Below are 20660 nucleotides of genomic sequence, written 5' to 3'. Positions count from 1 at the left end.
AAAGTCAAACAGAATTTTACTGAGTTAATAGGCAGTGAAATTTAATGGAGGGGCAGCTAGGTGGTGCAGTAGATAGATCACTGTCCCTGGAGTCAGGAGTACCTGAGTTCAAATCTGGCTTCAGATACTTAATAATTACTTAGCTGTATGGCCTTGGGCAAACCACTTAACCACATTGCCTTGAAAAAACCTTAAAAAAAAAAGAAAAGAAATTTAATGGAAAGAACACTGGACTTAGGAGGCAGTATGATAGGATTCCAGCATTGGCTTTGTGACCAGAGACATTTCACTTTATTTCTCTTATCCTTAATTACCTCATCTGTAAAAATGGAGAAGAGTGGTACCTAGAGTGCATGGGTTAGGGTTAGGGTTAGGATTATTTTGGGGAATCACATAAAATGATGTATGTAAAATACTTTGTATTTCTGACTTCAAGTCCAGGATTCTTTCTGCTTTGTCATTACTCTCCTTCTGTGATCCCAGCCAAATTGGCTGCCTTTCTATTCCTTACACATAACACCAGCTTATATCTCTGCCTTTGCACTGGATCTCCCAAATGCCTAGAATGCCCTTCTCCTTGTCTCTGCTCCATAAAAACCTTCTTTTCACACAGTTTAAGCACTGTCTTTTGCATAAAGCCTTTTTTTGATTCCACCCCAGCCTTCACTGCACCCCCCCAAATTAGGATTTTCCCTCCCAATTTTATTTATATGTATGTGTGTGTTTATTCTATTTTAATTCATGCTGAATGTCTTTATCTATTTATCAATATGGAGAAAATAAATTGTTTGTTCCCTTCTTTGTATCTGTAGAACTTACCATGGTGTCAACGCACTATAGTAGGAACTTAATAAGTAAATCTTGATTGATTTGCTTGCCTTTCAGTTCACTGCAGACCTCACCTTAGGCTAGATTTTAGTATTCCTGATATTCTTAAAGGTCTTGTATGTTAATTATTGATCACCTGCTCTTATTTTCAAGCTTTTTGAAAGTTTATTTTATGAATTGGTAGTTATGTTTCCTGAAAGCTTTTCTTTTCTTCCTCATTAGATCATTGGAAATATTTTGTCTTTAAAATTTCATTTTGCAGTGATTTTTCCTGAAAGGGAATTCTTTGACATCTGCTTTGCCAATGTATTTTGTGCTTCATTTTACCAGTTTTGCTATTCCTTTTCCTATCACAAGGCACATAAGCCTCTTTTTCCCAAATTTATTTGTCACATCTACTTTGACAGGTGACTTCCTTATTGACCCAAATCCAGTTAAGAATAGTGTTTTATATATTTGTATGCTAGAGAAGGCTATTTGAAATAGTGAAAAGAGCATGGGATTGAAAATCAGATCTGCCATTTAAGCCTATCTCTTTCCTTGGAAAAATTATTTTAAACCTTACTTTCTTCTTTGGTAAAATGAAGATGAAAATACCTGTCAGGAATATCTTATGTAGTTCTGATAATAAAGTGATGATATACTTGAAAGTGCTTTGTAAAATATAACAAAGAAATGTAATGTATTATTAATCATAATTTTCTCTTGATTATGTAAAGACTATCATGTTGCTAGTTCAATCTCCTTAGTGAGAATAGCACTGAGTGTATAGTTTCTAGGCTAATCAAACCTTTTTAACTAGACTATTCATTTTAATTTACTTTGAGTTTATAGGTTAAAAGGCCTTATTTAATCTAAGACATCAGAGTTTGGAAAAGGTGTGTTGTGCACTTTTGGACAGGGCCAGGATGAAAGGAGAGAGAGAATAGAATAAATGAAAGTGGAGAGGAATAGAGTAGAGGTACAGCTAGTAATAGCAACTGTGGGAAAAATATTGAAGCAACTTCTCTGGTGGGCTTATGATAAAGCAACTCACCCCAGAGACAGAGCCATTGGAATCTGAACACAGACTGAAGCACATTTTTTTCTTTCTCTCACTGTTCTTGAGGTTTCTCATCATTTGGGGAGAGAGGGGGTTTATGTTTACTCTTATAACAAAATTATTGTAATAATAGTAATAAAGTTCATTTGTAAAAAGTAAAAGACAAAAAGAAAGGTTATGTTGTGGTGGTGCAGGTACATGGAGGGCTGAGGATTAATGGAATATTAAAATGAGTATTGTGGTAGATGTCTTTAAAACAACAGCATATTTAGTTTATGATCAGATATTAACCATAATAAATAAAAATGCTATTTTATAAAAATGTGGAATTTAGCATCACATCCTAATTCATAAAACTTTATGATATGGTAATATAGTATGCTCAGATACATATATTTTCATGTTCAATCTTCCAATATCTATAGGAAATGGGTGCTATTATTATCCTGGATTTACCAGTAAGAAAATTGAGAGAAGTCAAGTGTCAGTGGCACACAACTATTAAATGAATCTGCCTTTCTGACTCTCAAAGTACTATTCACTATTACTTCCAAGACTGGTGATGAATGTTTTCAAATTAGTGGCTTATGAATCAAAAGCAATTGTCACATTAGGGTCTAGATTTGGTCATATGTTGTACTTGATTAGATAAAATTAATAGGACAAATTATCATTCTTTTCTCTTAATTATACATAACATAGGTCCCTAATACTTGTTGATTGATTAGTTAAAACAAATGTCATTCATTGTGATATCTTTCATTCAGAATTCTGACAAATCATGAGTTTCTGAAATGACCAATTCTAATAAAAATACCAGTTCTTTGATATTTTTACTTAGTTTTTTTTTTTTACTTTATTTTACTTTTAAAAAATCTACCACGGGGGCGGCTAGGTGGCGCAGTGGATAGAGCACTGGCCTTGGAGTCAGGAGTACCCGAGTTCAAATCTGACCTCAGACACTTATTAATTACCTAGCTGTGTGGCCTTGGGCAAGCCACTTACCCCATTGCCTTGAAAAATCTTTAAAAAAAAACTACCACAAATAAAAATTGTCTTAAAACCTTATTCTGATTTGACTTATTTTCATACCTTAGAATACTAGTATTCTAGGATACCAGTGACATTTTACAGAATTTTGCTAATTGCCTCTCATTCTATTCCAGCCTCTAATTCAGATTACTCCCATCATTTGCTTTCTCTGTTCTCAGTCCTGTGCTGCTGAGTTCTCACAGCCAATCCTTTTATTCATCCATGATTGACTTTCTATTATACTCCCCCCCCCCCCCGCCTTGTCTATTCTAAACTTTCTTTACTAAAGCCAGGTATAGTCAATTCTACTATAATGAAACATAATATTTTCCTTAAATCACACTACTGAGGGTGGCTAGGTGGCACAGTGGACAGAGTACCGGCCCTGGAGTCAGGAGTACCTGAGTTCAAATCTGGCCTCAGACACTTAATGACACTCAGACCTAGCTGTGTGGCCTTGAGCAAGCTACTTAACCCCATTGCCTTGCAAAAACTTAAAAAAAATCATACCTCTGTGCAAAATTTGCACAATAAAATAACAGGGCTTATGGAGAAAAGCATGAGCGCAGCCCTCAAAAACTTGATCAGTGACTGATAAAAAAAGATAGGAGTATGGTTTTATACATTTTAAGTGATTAAGAAATACATAAATACTAGAATAAATAATGTCTATGTCCACTTCCTTGGGCTGCTGTTCAACCTGTATCTTGATTCCCATGGGGCCCAGGCTGGCAAAGTCAAACTATTAGGAACCAGAAGGTTGGATCCATAGACTAGATTTCAGGAATCAGGACCTCTGGCCAGTGGAAGATGGGGGAAGAAGTTAGGAGGCCTATCAACTCCTCTTGGTCCACACCTCCTAGTCCTGAAGCTTCTTATGATAGGATTGCAGCTTGTGGAGTATTGTGGAGTGATGCAGTGTTCTGTGTTCTTTAATGTTTCCAGCAAATGAAGTTGTACATAAGCAAACACAAATTTATATTATGCTCAAATAGTTCTATAATGTAACAGTTGCAGTGGAATAAATTCACATTTTCAAAATCTGTGTAAAATTTTTTGACCCTCCCTTCTCTATCAGAGAAGAAACTTTCCAGCTTCATGGATTTCTTTATTGTATATATATTTAATGCATTTCTGAGTTTCTAAACTTTTTCTGTGTGGTCTGTGGCTTTCCTACCCCCACCCAAATTCCTGTTTAATTTCTTCTGCCTACCGTAAATCTGATATATTGAAACCAGTGGGTAAAGACATGATGTAGAAGGGATAACTGTACTGGTTTCTTTCTACCTGTCTAACTAACAAATCCTTATTGGTAGAGTCATCATTCAACCTTAGGATCCTGCATTTCTATGTGATTATACTTCTTGGCTCTGTCCAGGTACCCCATTTCTTTCTAAACTCTGTGTAATCTAATCAACTTTCCTGGTTCAGCCATTATCTTTATGAAGATGACTTCCAAATCTGTATAGTTAGCTTTCATCTCTCCTTCTGAACCAAAGTTTCATATTTCCAATTGTTAATTGGACAATTTAAACTGAATATTCCATAGATATATACATGTGTATATACATACATAACAATAATCATACATTTATATACATATTTATAAGCATAATCATAAGCATAAGTATACTATACATATTTCCACTTCTGTTTCTATGAAGTTGGATAGTTTCTAAGAAGTTGAATCTTCATAGATTTAAGTCTTTCCATATTTTTCTAAAACCACCAACTCATCATTTCCTATTCTCCAACAATATTTCATCCTGTTCTATATCATTGTTTTAATGTGAGTGGGTAATTAGTGTAGGATGGTTGTAGTTATTTAAGTGTTTTATTAATTGGGTGCTAATTAATTGTTTTTTGTTTTTTCTTGAATTTTATGACTGATTGATAATTTAATCTCTTTAGTTTGAAAAATTACAACAGTCATAGAACCAGCCCTCCATGTTAGATATGATTCCATTGTAACATGTTGTATATTCTGGAATATAATAAAAATGTAAGCTTCTTGAAGTCAGTAACTTTTTTGGTTTTATATAATTAGCAACTAGAACAATAACTCATACATAGAATACAATTAAGAAATTTTTGTTGAAATTGGATTGAATTACTCTAGGGAATTTCAGGGTATAATCTATATTCAGTTGATAACAATAATAATATAGACATATATCTTAGTCATGTATAGAAGGAAAGCTTAAACAGTCTCTCTAGCTACTCTTTTTTTTCATTCCCTTTTCAGTTTGTAGACCTCTTGTCAATCATAGAAGGATACCCACATGAATTGGAAAATGGACTGAGAAGTTTTTAACCTGGGATGGATTGACTTCATGGGTTCCATAAAAATTTATTTTCACTGACCTTTGTTTTGTGTATTTTATTCACTTAAAAGCATTATTCTGAGAAGTCCAGAGGCTTCACCAGATTGTCGGGGGTCCATGAAACAAAAAAAGTGAAGAACCTAGTTTAGATGATCATTAAAGAGTCTTTCCAAGGCTAAGATTCCTTAGTCTGTAAACCTGGGAATCTGACACTTTTTTCTTCTGTAGGGTACTTGTTCTCTCATTTAGTTTTTCCTAAGGTGTACTTATCCACCAATCTACTTGAGTACATCTGGGTCCCATTCCTTAGCTTAGCTCTTTCATCACCATCTTCATCATCAGTATCAACATCACTTAAAGCAATTAACATATAGGAAATACTAGTCTTAACATATACATTGGGAAGAAGATTAATGGACATCCTTAGAGTTCACAATAAGCAGTTTAAAAACTTACAGAAATACTTTTGGAATAAGTAGACAGCAATACACTGAGCAATAATAAGAGCTGATAATACATATATACCATTGTCCCATATAACCTCAAATTACTTCTGAGTATAGCCTACAAACAACTGTGATCTAAAAAAGGAATCAGGGGGTGGCTAGGTGGCGCAGTAGATAAAGCACCAGCCCTGAAGTCAGGAGTACCTGGGTTCAAATCCATTCTCAGACACTTAATAATTACCTAGCTGTGTGGCCTTGGGCAAGCCACTTAAACCTATTTGCCTTGCAAAAACCTAAAAACAAACAAACAAACAAATAAATAAGGAATCAGTGACACCTCTGGGTAACATTCACATCAATGCAACCAACAATATGTCTACAAAGAAACTTTGCCATGGTTGAGTAATGTCAATTTGTTTCTGCAACCATGTGGGCTTATTTTGATAGCAAATTAGGATGGAGTTACTACCACTAGAACCTTAAGAAGAATTTTATTTTTTTATTTTGAATTTTTTACAATTTTTTCCCCAATCTTGCTTCCCTCCCCCACCCCCCACAGAAGGCAGTCTGTTAGTCTTTACATTGTTTCCATGGTATACATTGATCCAAGTTGAATGTGATGAAAGAGAAATCATATACTTAAGGAAGAAGAATAAAGTATTGTGCCTGATTGTTACACTAATGGAATAAGAAAGTCCATCAAGGTTGGTCATCACCCCCATTTTGCTGATAGGGTGCACAATGTTCTCTGGTTCTGCTCATCTAGCTTAGCATCAGTCCATGTAAATCTTTCAGGCCTTCCCTGAATTCCCATCCCTTCTGGCTTCTAATAAAATGATAATGTTCCATCACACATGTGTGTCTGTATGTGTGTGTGTGTGTGTGTGTGTATATGTGTCACGTTTTGTTAAGCCATTCCCCAATTGAAGGACATTTACATTTCGAATTCTTTGCCACCACAGAGTCGCTATGAATATTTTTGTACAAGTGATTTTTTAATACATTACTAAAATATTCTTGTTTAAGAGGAAACATAGGGGCAGCTAGGTGGCACAGTGGATAAAGCACAAGCCCTGGAGTCAGGAGTACCTGGGTTCAAATTCGGTCTCAGACACTTATTAATTACCTAGCTGTGTGGCCTTGGGCAAGGCACATAACCACATTGCCTAGCAAAAACCTAAAAAAAAAAGAGTAAACATAATACCCCTCCCCCAAAAATATATAGACCCTCATGAGAAATAAAGTAAAGGAAAGAGGAAAAAAAATGTGTTTCATTCTGTGTGATGATACTATCAGCTCTGTCTTGGATGAGTCACATTCTTTATGATAAATTCATCATAAAAGTTACTTCCATATTTTTGCACTGTGGCTGTTGCTGATTATAATTCCCTCTATCCGTTCCTCCCCACTACCATATATTATATTTTCTCGCTCCTTTCACTCTGTCCCTCTTCTAAAATTTGCTGTAGAGTAGCTGAGCAGCACAGCAGACTGATCCCTGGCCCTGGGACCAAGAGGCCCCGAGCCCATATACCATCCCTGAGACCCAGCAACAGCCTGGCCCCATAGTCCCAGACAGGCTATCCAATCCCAGCCTCTTGCAAGAAGCAAAAAAGAAAATGTGTTATATCTGACCACTCTCCCCCACAGTCCACCCTCTCCTCCATCACTCACATCCCCCCCTTCCCCCTTCTTTCCTTTTTACTCTAGATGTCTATACCCCATTGAGTATATATGCTGTTTCCTCTCCGAGCCACCTCTGATGAGAGCAAAGGTTCCTTCATTCCCCATCACCTTCCCACCCTTCCAAATCATTGCAAAAAAAAAAAATCTTATACAAAATACCTTAGCCTTTTCCACCTTTCCTCTCCCTTACTCCCAGTGTATTTCCCTTTTAGCCATTGACTCCATCCTTACAATATTTTATATCTTCAAATTCAGCTCTCTCCTGTGCTTCATCTATAAAAGCTCCTTCTACCTGCTCTATCAAATAAGAAGTTTCATATGAGTATCATCATCATTTTTCTATGCAGGAATACATGCAGTTCATCATCACTAAGTCCCTCATATTTTACCCTTCTCCATTCTCTATGCTTCAACTGAGTCCTGTATTTGAAGGCCAAACTTTCTGTTCAGCTCTGGTCATTTCAACAGGAACATTTGAAATTCCCCTGGTTCATTGAAAGTCCATCTTTCCCCTGGAAGAGGATGTTCAGTTTTGCCAGATAGTTGATTCTTGGTTGCATTCTAAGCTCTTTTGCCTTCCAGAATATTATATTCCAAACCCTATGAGCCTTTAATATAGTTGCTGCTAAGTTCTGTGTGTGATCCAGACTGCAGCTCCACGATATTTGATTTGTGTCCTTCTGGCTGCTTGTAATATTTTCTCTTTGATTTGGGAGTTCTGGGACTTGGCTATAATATTCCTGGGGCTTGGTTTTTGGGAGAGATTTCTTTCCAGGGGAGATTGGTGGATTCTCTCAATTTCTATTTTTCCTTGGCTTCTAGGTTATCAGGGCTATATTCCTGTAGAATTTCTTTAAAAATGAGGCCAAGGCTCTTTTTCTGATCATGGCTTTCAGGATCCCAATAATTTTTAAATCATCTTTTCTGAATCTGTTTTCCAGATCAGTTGTTTTTTCAATGAGATGTTTCACATTTTCTTCTAATTTTTCATTCATTTAGTGTTGAAGTATTGTGTCTTGACTTCTCATAAAGTCATCAGCTTCCTTTAGCTCCATTCAACATCTGAAGGATTTGTTTTCCTCAGAGAGCTTTCTTATCTCCTTTACTATCTGGCCTATTTTGCTTTTTAAAGCAGTCTTCTCCTCAGTAACTTTTTGAACTCTTTTATCCATTTGACCTATGCTGGTTTTTAATGTGTTATTTTCTTCAGTAGTTTTTTTGGATCTCCTCCTTGACTAAGCTGCTGACCTCTTTTTCATGTTTTTCCTGCATCTCTCTCATTTCTTTTCCCAATTTTTCTTTTATATATCTTACTTGATTTTCAAAATCTTTTTTGAGCTCTGTCATTGTCTGATCCCAATTTCCTTTTTTCATGGAGTCTTTAGATGCAGGAGCTTGTAATTCCTTATCTTCAAATTGAGGAGGATTCTTGAGATCATAGACAAAGAATTTCTCAATGCTGTTCCTCTTTTTTTCTGTTTACTCATTTCTCCAGCCTGTGCCTGTTTTGGGGGTAATTCCTGAGCTTTTGAGTATTATTGGGACTTTGGGGAGTTTTGGGGACACCTCACTGGGACCTTTATTCCTCCAAGATCTTTTGCTCTCTTGCCTGTAGATGACCACAGGCTCCCCTCTGCCCTGGAGCTGTGAGGAGGCACCCTGCTATCAATATGGAAGGCCAAACTGTTGTGGGCAAATAGCAGAGTCTGCCCCAGGGAGAGCAGAGAGATTTCTGTAGTCTCCCCTGACCCTCTTATCATCTGTGGGCTGTGCTCTGGAGGTGCAGGCTGTCTCCTGATTCTCACTGCAGGTTCTGCAGTTGGTACTCTTCACTCCACACTCATTCTGGTGTAGCAGAGTTCTCTCACGGCCCCTTCAAGCTGTTGCTGGTGATCCCTGGGCTGGGCTGCACTGCACTGCAGCCGCAGCTTTCTTCCAACCCCCAGTCCTGGTGAAACACATCTTTCTGGTGGAACTTCTAAGTTACCTTGGACTGGGAAAATATATCACTCAGTTTTTCTGTGACTTCTGCCCCTCTAAATTTTAGCTAGAGTCATAATTTGTTGGCTTTTGGAGTTTTGGGGGGAAGGAGTTTCTGGGAAATGCTGCCTTCACTCCACCATCTTGACTCTACCCCCCCAGAAGAACTTTATTATTAAGGACCCGTGATTTAGTGATCATTTTAAATTATAAAGGAAAATGTGAAGACTTGAAGCAAACACATCACCAGTGGTTGGTTATAAATTTAACACCTACTAAATAAATAACCTCCCAAAATACTTCCTGTTGTCTGTACCTGAATACCAGAAGTTGCTAACTCATTAACTGCAAATGGCAAAATCTCACACTAGACCACAAAACATCCTGAAGAATTCAATCAATAAACTTTTTTGGAATCAGATCATTATCATAGACCCACTTGTTTACCACAATCACCCAAATATAACATTGATGAAAAAAATTAAGAATGATGTTTTTCAGTCAGGGAAAATTTGAGAAAACCATCTGTATCCAGAGAAAAAATTGTGGAGTTTAAACAAAGACCAAAGACTATTACCTTTAATTTTTTTAAAAAAATTATCTTATTATGTAATTTTGCTATCCCTCAATTTTTTTTTTCCTTAAGGATATGATTTCTCTCTCAACACATTCAACCTAGATCAATGTATAGCATGGAAACAATGTAAAGACTAACAGATTGCCTTCCTGTTGGGGGGGGTGAAGTGAGATTAGGGGGAAAATTGTAAAATTCAAAAATAAGAAGGAAGTAAGGAAAAACTTTCTAAGTATAAAGACCTAGCCAAAAATATCAAACTCAAAAGTAAACAGGATAGGTACATATTCCTGATGCCTTGACTGCTGTTGAAGTTGTACTGAATTTGCTCTTAGTGAGTCTAAAGATTAAACTTATCTATTAATACTTATTCTACTTGTGTAGAAATAGTCCATAATTCACTAAATTCTTGTCTCAGTACTCTTTCTATCTGAACCTGATCAAAAAAGATGAAAAGGGGGGCAGCTAGGTGGCGCAGTAGATAAAGCACTGGCCCTGGAGTCAGGAGTACCTGGGTTCAAATCCGATCTCAAACATTTAATAATTACCTAGCTGTGTGGCCTTGGGCAAGCCACTTAACCCCATTTGCCTTGAAAAAAAAAAAGATGAAAAGAAATTATAAATGTAAAAAGAATAATGATACTGATAATAACTTTAGATTTATATAAACCTTAAGCTTTTCATACTTTTTTCATAGATATTATCCGAAGCTAAAATCCTGTGAGGCAGGCAGGGAAAGTGGTTGCTTTCCCAGTAAATCAGTGAGAAAATTAACCACTAGGGGATAGTCATGGTTCATATGACTGAGTGACTAGATCTAGTTTAGCTTGGAGACCTAATAAGTGAGCATGAAATGTACCAGATGAGGTTGTGTTACACACAAAATGAAGATTTTTTTTTACTAAGGGAATTTAAGTAGGCCTAAAATGAGTGGATTTTAATGAAAAGTTTTGTTTAAGGAACCATCATCTTCCTCATTCAGCTCTGGAATAGTCCTCTGTTGTGCCACTTTTCTTCTCCTGTTGTCATAACACTTTAGCATAGGGAGTTTTCTTTCATTTACAATTGTTACTATTAAGACATTTTTAATCAGATTATTTGTTAAATCAGTAATTACTGGCATCAAAATTCATATTTTCTCATAATTCTGGCCACTAACCCTATTAATATACCATCAGATCATTATTTTAAAATCAAATTGTGAGATAAAATCATTAATAGAGCTAAACACAAAATATACCTGTCCTTTTTCCTGTCACTGAGAAGCAAATGAAATAATTTGTAAAATGAATTGCAAACTTTAAAGGGCTATATAAATGTGAACTCATTATTATTAATCATTACTGGGTTTATTAGTTAGATTAGGTGACATTTCATCTTGGGAAATATTATTTGAAAGAGTCTTAAAGTTCTTCATTTTATATGAATTCATTTCCTAGCCACTTATTTATTACTTATGTAAATAAATCATTAATTTGTATTTGTCTGACTTACTAAAAACAATGTATTAACTTTCTAAATTAAAACAAAATTTATACTTCATTTTTGATAGGGAGAAAGAACAAGAAACATAAGAAGAGGAACATTTGATGGAAGAAAAGAAAAAGAAAAAACAGGAAGAAAAGAAAAAGAAGGAAAGTGCTCAGAAAAAGGTTTGGCTAGAGTTATTGTCTTAAATTCAGTGTATTAGCAAATTAAGTGTTTCATTAGCATTGCCATAGCCATTACAGTACCATGTCTCCTTTTATTTTATTTTTTCCTTTTTTATGCTGACCAGAGTGGTGTTTCTAGCTAGAGTGATAATGTGTTGATTAAATATTTATGATCTTAATAGCTTGGTATTTATTCCTAGAAATTTTCCCAAATCACACTGGTATGTCCAGGATAACAGAAGTCTTTCTCAGCCAATCAGACAAATACTTTGAGCAAGTCTGATTTATTTGTGGTAATAAGAGACCTCTTCTCTTCCAGTTAAAACTTTGCCAAGAACCAACTATGACTAAAAAGTGATAAATAGACCATTTAAGAGCATGAATTTATCAGAGAAACAAGATATGTTTATTAAAACATCATAACATTCCCAAGTAAAAATTACATTACAGAATACTTGGTCAAGGAATAGATAAAATCTAAAAAATAGAAAGAATATTGTCTTTGAATTAAGAAGACCTGGATTCAGATCCTAACTCTTGATACTTAGCAACTGCATGTGACCTTGGATAAGTACACAGATTTAGACCTTATAGAGGTACTGAGTTCAGCCTCCCTAAATTTACAGATAATTTACATATTCTACTTTTCATGGCCCCATTTGTGGTATTCTTGTCAAAGATCCTGGAATAGTTTGCCATTTCCTTCTCCAGCTCATTTTACAGATGAAGAGTTTGAAGTGACTTGCCCAGGATCACACAGCTAGTAAGTCTGAGACCAGAGACCAGATTTGGACTCGGGAAAATCAGTTTTTCTGACTCCAAACCCAGCACTCTATCCAGTGTGCTACCTGGCTGCCCTGTTGAGCTACTATCTGAAGCCTAATAAATATAGTATTTGAACCCAGGTCTTTCTGACTTCAAGTTTAGTGATTCCACTATTCCATGCTGCCTTTCCATTTAATCTCCCTTGAGCCTCAGTGCTTTTTCATCTGTACAATAATGGCACCAATTAATGTCTGATAATCCTTCTAGCTGTATCAGATCTTATGCTTGAATTTGATGGTCTATGAATTTCCAAGATATTATTTTTTCATTCATATCTTAACTATTTATATAACTTAATAAGCTAACTACTTATATACATCAACTCATATATATATATATATATATATCTTTAAGACAACTTAAAAATATGGATGAGGAGAAAAATATCTTGAATTTTTTCCCACTTAGAGTAGAATATATACATTTCAAAAGATTTTTTACTGTTAAAATTCCAATAAATTATATCATAGGTAAAAATTTACTGAAATATTAGAAGTCTAATTATAAACTTCATAGATCATACATATGGTATTCCTAAAAAATTTCTGGTTTTTTTTTCCAGGCTGCTGATCAAAAAACCAAAGGTAAGTTAACTTAACTTTGGGGGGGGTGGTATATTTGATACCAAAACCCAACTTTTCAGTGTGGAGATAAGTTTTTTTTAAAAATTCTTTATTTTGAGTACTAACTTTGTTATGAGTTGTAAAAATCTGTCCTTTATGATTGATTTCTTGGATGTACCATTTCTTTATTCTAAAAATAAGTTAAAATGTGCCTATTTTAAATTTTACCTTCATTTTGCCCTTAATGATTTTCATACAAGCAATATTTGATTTTCTTGCCCTATCAATTTGTTCTAATATCATGTGAATATACATAAAACTTAGAAATTAAAATATTATATCTCTAGTCTATTACTTTAAGAGATAAGCCCATTATAAATGTTTATGGACAACCTAGTGGTTATTTAAATAAAAAGGTGTAAACTCTTTAAGTAGAGAGAGGCGTAGTCAAAAGGAGCACTGCATCTGGACTTAGAGAGTACCAATTCAGATCTTCACTCTGCCACTTAGTGTCTGTATGACATCGGACAAGTCACTTATCCTCTGTGGACCTTAGTTTTCTCATCTGTAAAAAAATGGAAGTAACAATGATACCTAACTCACAGGATTATTGTGGAGATTAAATGAACAACATGTTAAACACTTTAAAGCACTTATATAAATACCAATTATTATCTGATAACTATCCTTGCAACTGAACTTGTTCAGAAGCAAAATGGATGGCTCTATTTCATGCTCTTTTAAGAAACACCCTTTAAATTTATTTAACACCTTTTTTTCCCCAAAAGAGTTTATTGCAGTACATGTTTATGCTTGAATTGGTGGCTTTAAATGAAAAGTACTAACTTATTCTTGTCACTTAAAGAATGAATTAAAGGAAGAGTTGGTGAAATTGGTTTCCAAGCTATCAGCTTGAAGCATTCTTTACCCATTTCACATTTGCTGAAATGTTTTTCTTGCTGATTCAGTACCAACTATATTCTGTTGTCATTGTCATTGTAATTGTTTTGTTTTTCCTTGCACAGTGACAAATTGCTTATTCTTCCATAGTTATATAGAATTATATTGTCCTGCCACCCTACACACACAGAGAGTTATTATTTCCATTATATTTTTGATGGTTATTTTCATTCCTCATTCTAAGCTTTCACTAGATTTTTATCTTATCTAAAACACTGCTCTTTTAGGAACAGTTCATCAGGAACTATACTAACTATGCTAGCAATAAATAGCAATAATGATTTGAAATTACTTTGTAAATAAAAAACATTTCTTGAATTCTAAATAATTCAGCTATTAATAGTAAGGTTTGTGAGACTCAAAATTAATATAAACCATTTACTTATCATTTTGTGAAGGAAATTGTATAGTTTCCATAGTTGTAAATTCCTAATTGTTTATTTGAGCTAGTGTTGTATGAATTTAGGTGAATATGTAGTGTAATTAACATTTCTCTGATACTTAAAATAAATTACATTTTCTAACCTTCAAATTGTTGCATTTTAATTTTCTGGAACAGGGATGTTGTTTTTTTTTTTTAACTGAGGCTCTTGTTCCACTTCTCCTCTTGCTCTCTCCTTTACTTTTTTCATCTGATTTCCAAACTTATCAGGCATCCAAAACTACTCTTTCCCAACATGCTAACATTCTTAAGTGCCAAATCTAATGGCCTTTTCTCAATTATCATTCTTCCTGATTTTTATTTTATTTTATTTTTTATAGGTTTTTGCAGGGCAAATGGGGTTAAGTGGCTTGCCCAAAGCCACACAGCTAGGTAATTATTAAGTGTCTGAGGCTGGATTTGAACTCAGGTACTCCTGACTCTAGGGCCAGTGCTCTATCTACTGCACCATCTAGCCACCCCATTCTTCCTGATTTTTCTGCAACTTTTGATGCTTATAAATCAGTGTCTTCTCTCTAGGTTTTTATAATACTATTCTCTCTTGACTCTCCTTTTACCTCTCTGACCATTCCTTTTTATTTCCTTTGCTGAGTCTTCATCCAGGTCAAAACTGCTAACTGTGAATGTCCCATAGGTCTCTATCCTAAGCCTTCTTCTCTTTTTTCTCTCTACTATATCAGCTAGCAATCTCATCAATTACCATGGATTTTATTATTTCACTTTAATAGAGTTCTTCAGTATACAAAGTTATGGAGGTTGAATGACCACTTAAGTTGTCATAGCAATTTCTCTCTACTATATTACTAAATATACTGTGATAGTTCAGAGACTTAAAAATCTTTAGTAGCTTGTATTTAGAAGAAAAATGTGCTTGTTCTTCTTTGAGACATGGAAGAAGATTACAATTTTAATCCACTTTCTTAGTGTTTTCTCTGCCATATGTCAGGTAGGTTGTAGAATTATTTGACTATCTTCACATGACTTGTATCTGCAGTCTGATTTCCAAAAGAGCTCATTAATATCATTCAAGAAACTCTATTTGACAATGTATAACCTGTGTAGTATACATGGAACCTTTTTATTACAACTCTTGAGTTTGACTATTCTAGAGACTAGACCATATATGTACATGGGAAAAAGGAAAATTTACTTGAGCACTAACTTCTGCTCTGGTGAATAAAATGTTTCAGAAAACTCATACACTCTTTTTTCCTCAGATGGCCTCTTATTTTGGATCTTTGAATTTTTTTCTCAAAAATGGTAACAAATATAACTCCTCATTAAAAATAATTCTGCTGTGTTTGTATTTGTCACAGATATCTTCCCCTAACCATTCCCTCCTCCCCTGGCTGTTAAAGTAATCTGACTGTTGCTTTCTTATTCAAACAATTCTGGTTGTTCTTACTACCTCTAGGAACTTTTACAAATATCTGTGTAATTTAGTTGCTTCCCACCTTTCTAGCCTTATAACACATTTACTTCCCTTAACTCACTTTGCAATTTTGTCAGTCTGGACTTATGCTGTTGCTAACATATAATGCTTTATCTCTTGTCTCATTACTTTTGTACTGTCTGTTCCCCATACCTGGGATACATTCCCTTCTTACTTCCACCTTTTATGATCCATACTTTACTTCAAAACTCAGTTCAGATTCCACTTCCACTGCCTTTCTGGTCCTACCCTTCCCAGCACCCCTACTCAGAGCCACTGATGTCTCCCTCTCCCTAAAAACTATCTTTTATTTATTTTATATACATTTATATGTACAGTTTTTCTTTACTAATAGATCGTAAGTTATGTGAAGCGAAATAATTGTTTTCATTTTTGTCTCTGTAGCTTCAGTAAAGTAGTGTGCTTATTAAAAGCTTGTTTTGATTAATTGACCCAATAGTTCATACGACTATATAATTTAATATTCTTGTTGTATTTGATCATTTGATGACTCAGATTTATGATTCAGAAAGTTTTAGATCTAGAAGGTAGCCTTAGAAAACATAATTGTTTCATTTTATAAATGAGGAAACTGAGGCCCAAAAGTTTTAGAGCTAGTTAGTGATAAATTTAGATCTCTAACCTAGGTGAAGATTGAATTGAAAAATCATCCTAAAATACCATTGAAATATGCCAACACTTCTTTACTATAATTGTCATGATTGTATTATCTAGAAACGTAACTTTAAAAATTAGAATTTCTCTTCCTTCATATTAGAAGATTTCAATATATTGTTGTCCTCTAGAATTCCTTTTAGTGAAGGATTTAGATGTTTCTGATATGCTTCCATTCTTGGTCATTCAATTTTTGTTATAATGAAACCCCATAATTCACTTCAAACATATCTTGTATTCCTTTGTTCTTAAATAACTGTCTCATTTAATTGACCAAGGGCTTCATGGAAGAATTCTTTTCATGTTCTTTGAAGGATGGATCAGAATGTACTAAGGGAACCAGGAAAGTTTCAGGACAAGTTCTAAATTGCTAAATTATTCACTTTAAATTTTAAACTTTACTCATTGATCAGTAGGAATACATTGAAGGGTCTTGAGCAAAGGAGTGACTTGACTAGGCATGTTAGAAAAATTAAGGAATGGGTAAAAAGTGAAGGTATGAAGATGTGTTAGGATATTGCTGTATCATAGGCAGGTGCTAATGATGGCTAATAACAGGGTGGTGGCAGTGGAAGAATGAGTCAAATGTTGATAATATCAAGATTTTAAATCTGGGTGTGGGAGGGGGGTAGGGGAAACCTGGATTCAGTCTTCCGTCTCACATTTAATAGTTCTTTAACCATGAGGGAGTCATTTAGCCTCTTTGAATCTATTTCCTTATCTATTAGACAGGAATAATAATAATACCTTTAGTAACTCCCTCTTTTTTTTTGGCAAGGCAATGGGGGTTAAGTGACTTGCCCAAGGCCACACAGCTAGGTAATTAAGTGTCTGAAGTCAAATTTGAAGTCAAATTCTCCTGACTCCAGGGCCAGTACCCTATGCACTTGTGCCACCTAGCTGCTCCAGTTCTTCCCTCTTAAAATTACTGCAAGAAACAGCTGAGTGGTACAGTACATAAGTAGCACCAGCCCTGAAATTAGGAGTGCTTGAGTTCGAATGTAGCCTCAGATATTTGACACTTAGTATCTATATGACCTTGGGCAAGTCATTAACCCTGTTTACCTCACATTACTCAACCTGAATCATATCTGCTCACTAGGGCAGCTGGGTGTCATACTGGATAGAGCACTGACCCTGAAGTCAGGATAGGATTCGAATGTGGTCTCATACACTTGACATTAACTAACTGTGTGACCCTGGGCAAGTCACTTAATCGGGATTACCTTGCTTCCAGGGTCATTTCCAGCCACTGAACCCAGTTGGCTGTGGAGGAGAAAGTGAGACTGGTGACTTAATTTAGCACCCCCTCACTCCAATTTACATGCATATCATGGCATCACTTCCCAGATATCATGATCTTCTAGATCAAAGAGTAAACATATGTAAAAGACTTTATAATTCTTAGAGAATTGTGTAAATTTTAACTATTACTATGATCATAATAGAAATAGCAATAATTCAAGCCTGTTTAGAGGAAAGTTAAGCTTTTTTCCCCTCACTTAAACAATTAAGGGAAAAGAAAAAGAAAGCACTTATACCAAAAAAGTGGGGGGGGAGGCAAACAAACAAATTTCACATTGACAATGTCCCAAGGCAGTCTCATTCTGCATATTTGTCCATCACTTCTTTGTCAGGAGGTGGGTAGTATTCTTAATCTTTCATCCCTAGGAATCATGGCTGATTATATCTTGATCAGAGTTTATTGTTTTTCAAAATTGTTCTTTTTTACAATATTGTTGGTATTCTGCTTCAGTACATACATGTTTTCTCATGTTTCACTGAAATTGTGCCTTTCATCATTTCTTATAACAATAGCATTACTTTATATTCATATACTCCAATTTGTTTAGCATTCCCCAGTTGATGGATTGTCCTCCACTCACTTCATTTCAAGTTCTTTTCTACTACAAAAAGACATGTTATAATTTTTTAAGTATTTTTAATATTCTTCATTCTCAGTGGGTATGCTCAGTTTAATCATTTTGGGGGGAGTGAGTATAGTTCTAAACTATTTTCCAGAATGGAATGTCCTTCTTTGAAGTTCACAATTTCAAAATTTCTTGCCCAGTCTAAATTCTCCGAAGAATTTAGCACCTGGATAACTATGTTTCTCTCCTTTCCAGTTCCTTTGCTTATACTAAGAAATACCTTCAAACTTCTTCCCAGTTTCTCCTTCCTAAATCCCATAAGCTCCTTTATTAATCATCCCAGCCACACACACTCACATATTAGATCTCACATTACACATTTATTAATTCCTTAAGTTAAAAGATTCCCCTACTTGACCTTATCATTCCATTTCTTCCTCTGTTTTATCCTTCCTAAATCTACTTCCCTGAGACTGCCAGTCCTCTACTTCTTAGTACTCTTTCAGTCTATTTTCACTGCTCTAACTACTCTCCTTTTTGACCTCTCCTGTCTTAAGTCTAAAACTAATCATTTCAACTCTTCACTGTCCTCTCAAATCCTTTACCTCTTTGACTTATCATTGGCTCCTCTTCATATACTGCTGAACAGCACTAGAGAAAAATCATACAATTTTACTGCTTATGTCCATTATAAATTAATGTTAACTAACTTTAACAGGGCCCTTATTTCAGCAAGGTAATTCTTTTATTCCTTGTAATAGCACCTATTAGGATTATTGGTAGATCCAGATGAGATAATGAATGTAAACTTTGAAGCATTATATAAATGTCAACTTTTAAAAATATATTAGTACTATTATAAATGAATAGGAACTGGGGGCAGCTAGGTGGCACAGTGGATAGAGCACTGGCCCTGGAGTCAGGAGGACCTGAGTTCAAATACAGCCTCAAACACTTAATAATTACCTAGCTGTGTGGCCTTGGGCAAATCACTTAACCCTGTTGCCTGGGAAAACCAAAAAAAAATGGAAAGAACTGGACCAGTAATTTCAGTGATACAGGGACTTCAGGTGAGAAAATAATTTTTGCTAAAGCAAGTTGGTACCTTCTCTGCCATTCTTAGAAGGTCATGCAGCAAGTTGATATGTGTCAAAAGTGGGACAGAAGCTAACTGATTATCTAATTTGCCACAGTACCTACTTTAATTCCAATGATTAAACAGACTTGTAGGAATTTTGAGGTAACTTTGGTATAAGATTTATATAAGATTAGAAAGTATGTTTTAAGGGGCGGCTAGGTGGCACAGTGAATAGAGCACCAGCCTTGGAGTCAGGAGTACCTGGGTTTAAATCCGACCTAGGACACTTAATAATTACCTAGCCATGTGGCCTTAGGCAAGCCACTTAAACCCATTGCCTTGAAAAATCTAAAAAAAAAAAAAGTATGTTTTAATCCTCTAATCAAGGAAGATTATAACAAATTCATCATGTGTCTCATTTAAGTATTTATATTTTTTTCTAGAATAACCATTTTTTGTTACCTTATAAAGTGTTCTATTTTTATTGAATTCCTTGATATTTTAGTAAGAAAGTATGCCTTTGGTATGTTTGAATTAAATATGAATATGTAGCTATTTGTTAATCTATATTAAAAGCTTTTAGGTTCATCAGTTTCAAACCAGCTCCTTCATTTTAAAGATGAAGAAATTGAAACCCAAGAGATGAAATAATTTACCTCAGGACATACAGATTTAAATTAAAGCCAGATCTTGAACTCATTCATTCTGACTCCAAATCCAGCATTCTCTCCCTCTATACTAATGTGTGTGTGTGTGTGTGTACATACTTACAGATATAATTTAATATTATTTCAGTAGTTATATTCTTTTTATTAAAGATCTCAAAAATATTAGAGCAAGGGAGGGGAACCAGTGTTTTGTGGTAGACAGAAAAGTAATCATGGATTACATTAAATGTGATAGTCCCCCTGTACTCTGCTTACATCAGATGTGATATAGAGCACTATATTCAATTCTGGATACCATGTTTTAAAAAAGGACATCGGTTAACTAGAAAGTAAGCAGAGAAGGGCAACCAGGAAGTTGAAAGGACTTGAGTACATGTCAATTAAGATTAGTTGAACGAACTAGGAAACCTTGGCAAGAGCATCACTCCCTTTGAGTATTTTTTTTAGGGTTTTTTTGCAAGGCAAATAGGGTTAAGTGGCTTACCCAAGGCCACACAGCTAGGTAATTATTAAGTGTCTGAGGCCAGATTTGAACTCAGGTACGCCTGACTCCAGGGCCGGTGCTCTATCCAGTGCATCACC

At 35.1% G+C, this 20660-nt stretch overlaps 1 protein-coding gene across 13 annotated transcripts in view; it reads left to right on the top strand.

The window, feature by feature from the left end:
* The window catches only part of TNRC6C (trinucleotide repeat containing adaptor 6C), a 233329-nt gene that overhangs the window by 63240 nt on the left and 149429 nt on the right, over positions 1 to 20660 (top strand). For 9 of the 13 annotated variants that reach the window (XM_074225068.1, XM_074225070.1, XM_074225069.1 and 6 more), the window contains exon 2: positions 11465 to 11564. In XM_074225068.1, the coding sequence (XP_074081169.1) occupies positions 11465 to 11564 (100 nt within the window). Of the gene's footprint in view, positions 1 to 11464; positions 11565 to 12951; positions 12974 to 20660 lie in introns of all 13 variants that reach the window. The other 4 variants (XM_074225063.1, XM_074225065.1, XM_074225066.1 and 1 more) reach the window with 1 other exon arrangement.

Source organism: Macrotis lagotis, chromosome 2 (genome assembly GCF_037893015.1).
Source record: "Macrotis lagotis isolate mMagLag1 chromosome 2, bilby.v1.9.chrom.fasta, whole genome shotgun sequence".
In the NCBI taxonomy this organism is placed as follows: Eukaryota; Metazoa; Chordata; class Mammalia; order Peramelemorphia; family Peramelidae; genus Macrotis; species Macrotis lagotis.
The sequence above is the reverse complement of the archived record's forward strand: the minus strand, read 5'-3'. Positions and strand labels throughout refer to the sequence as shown.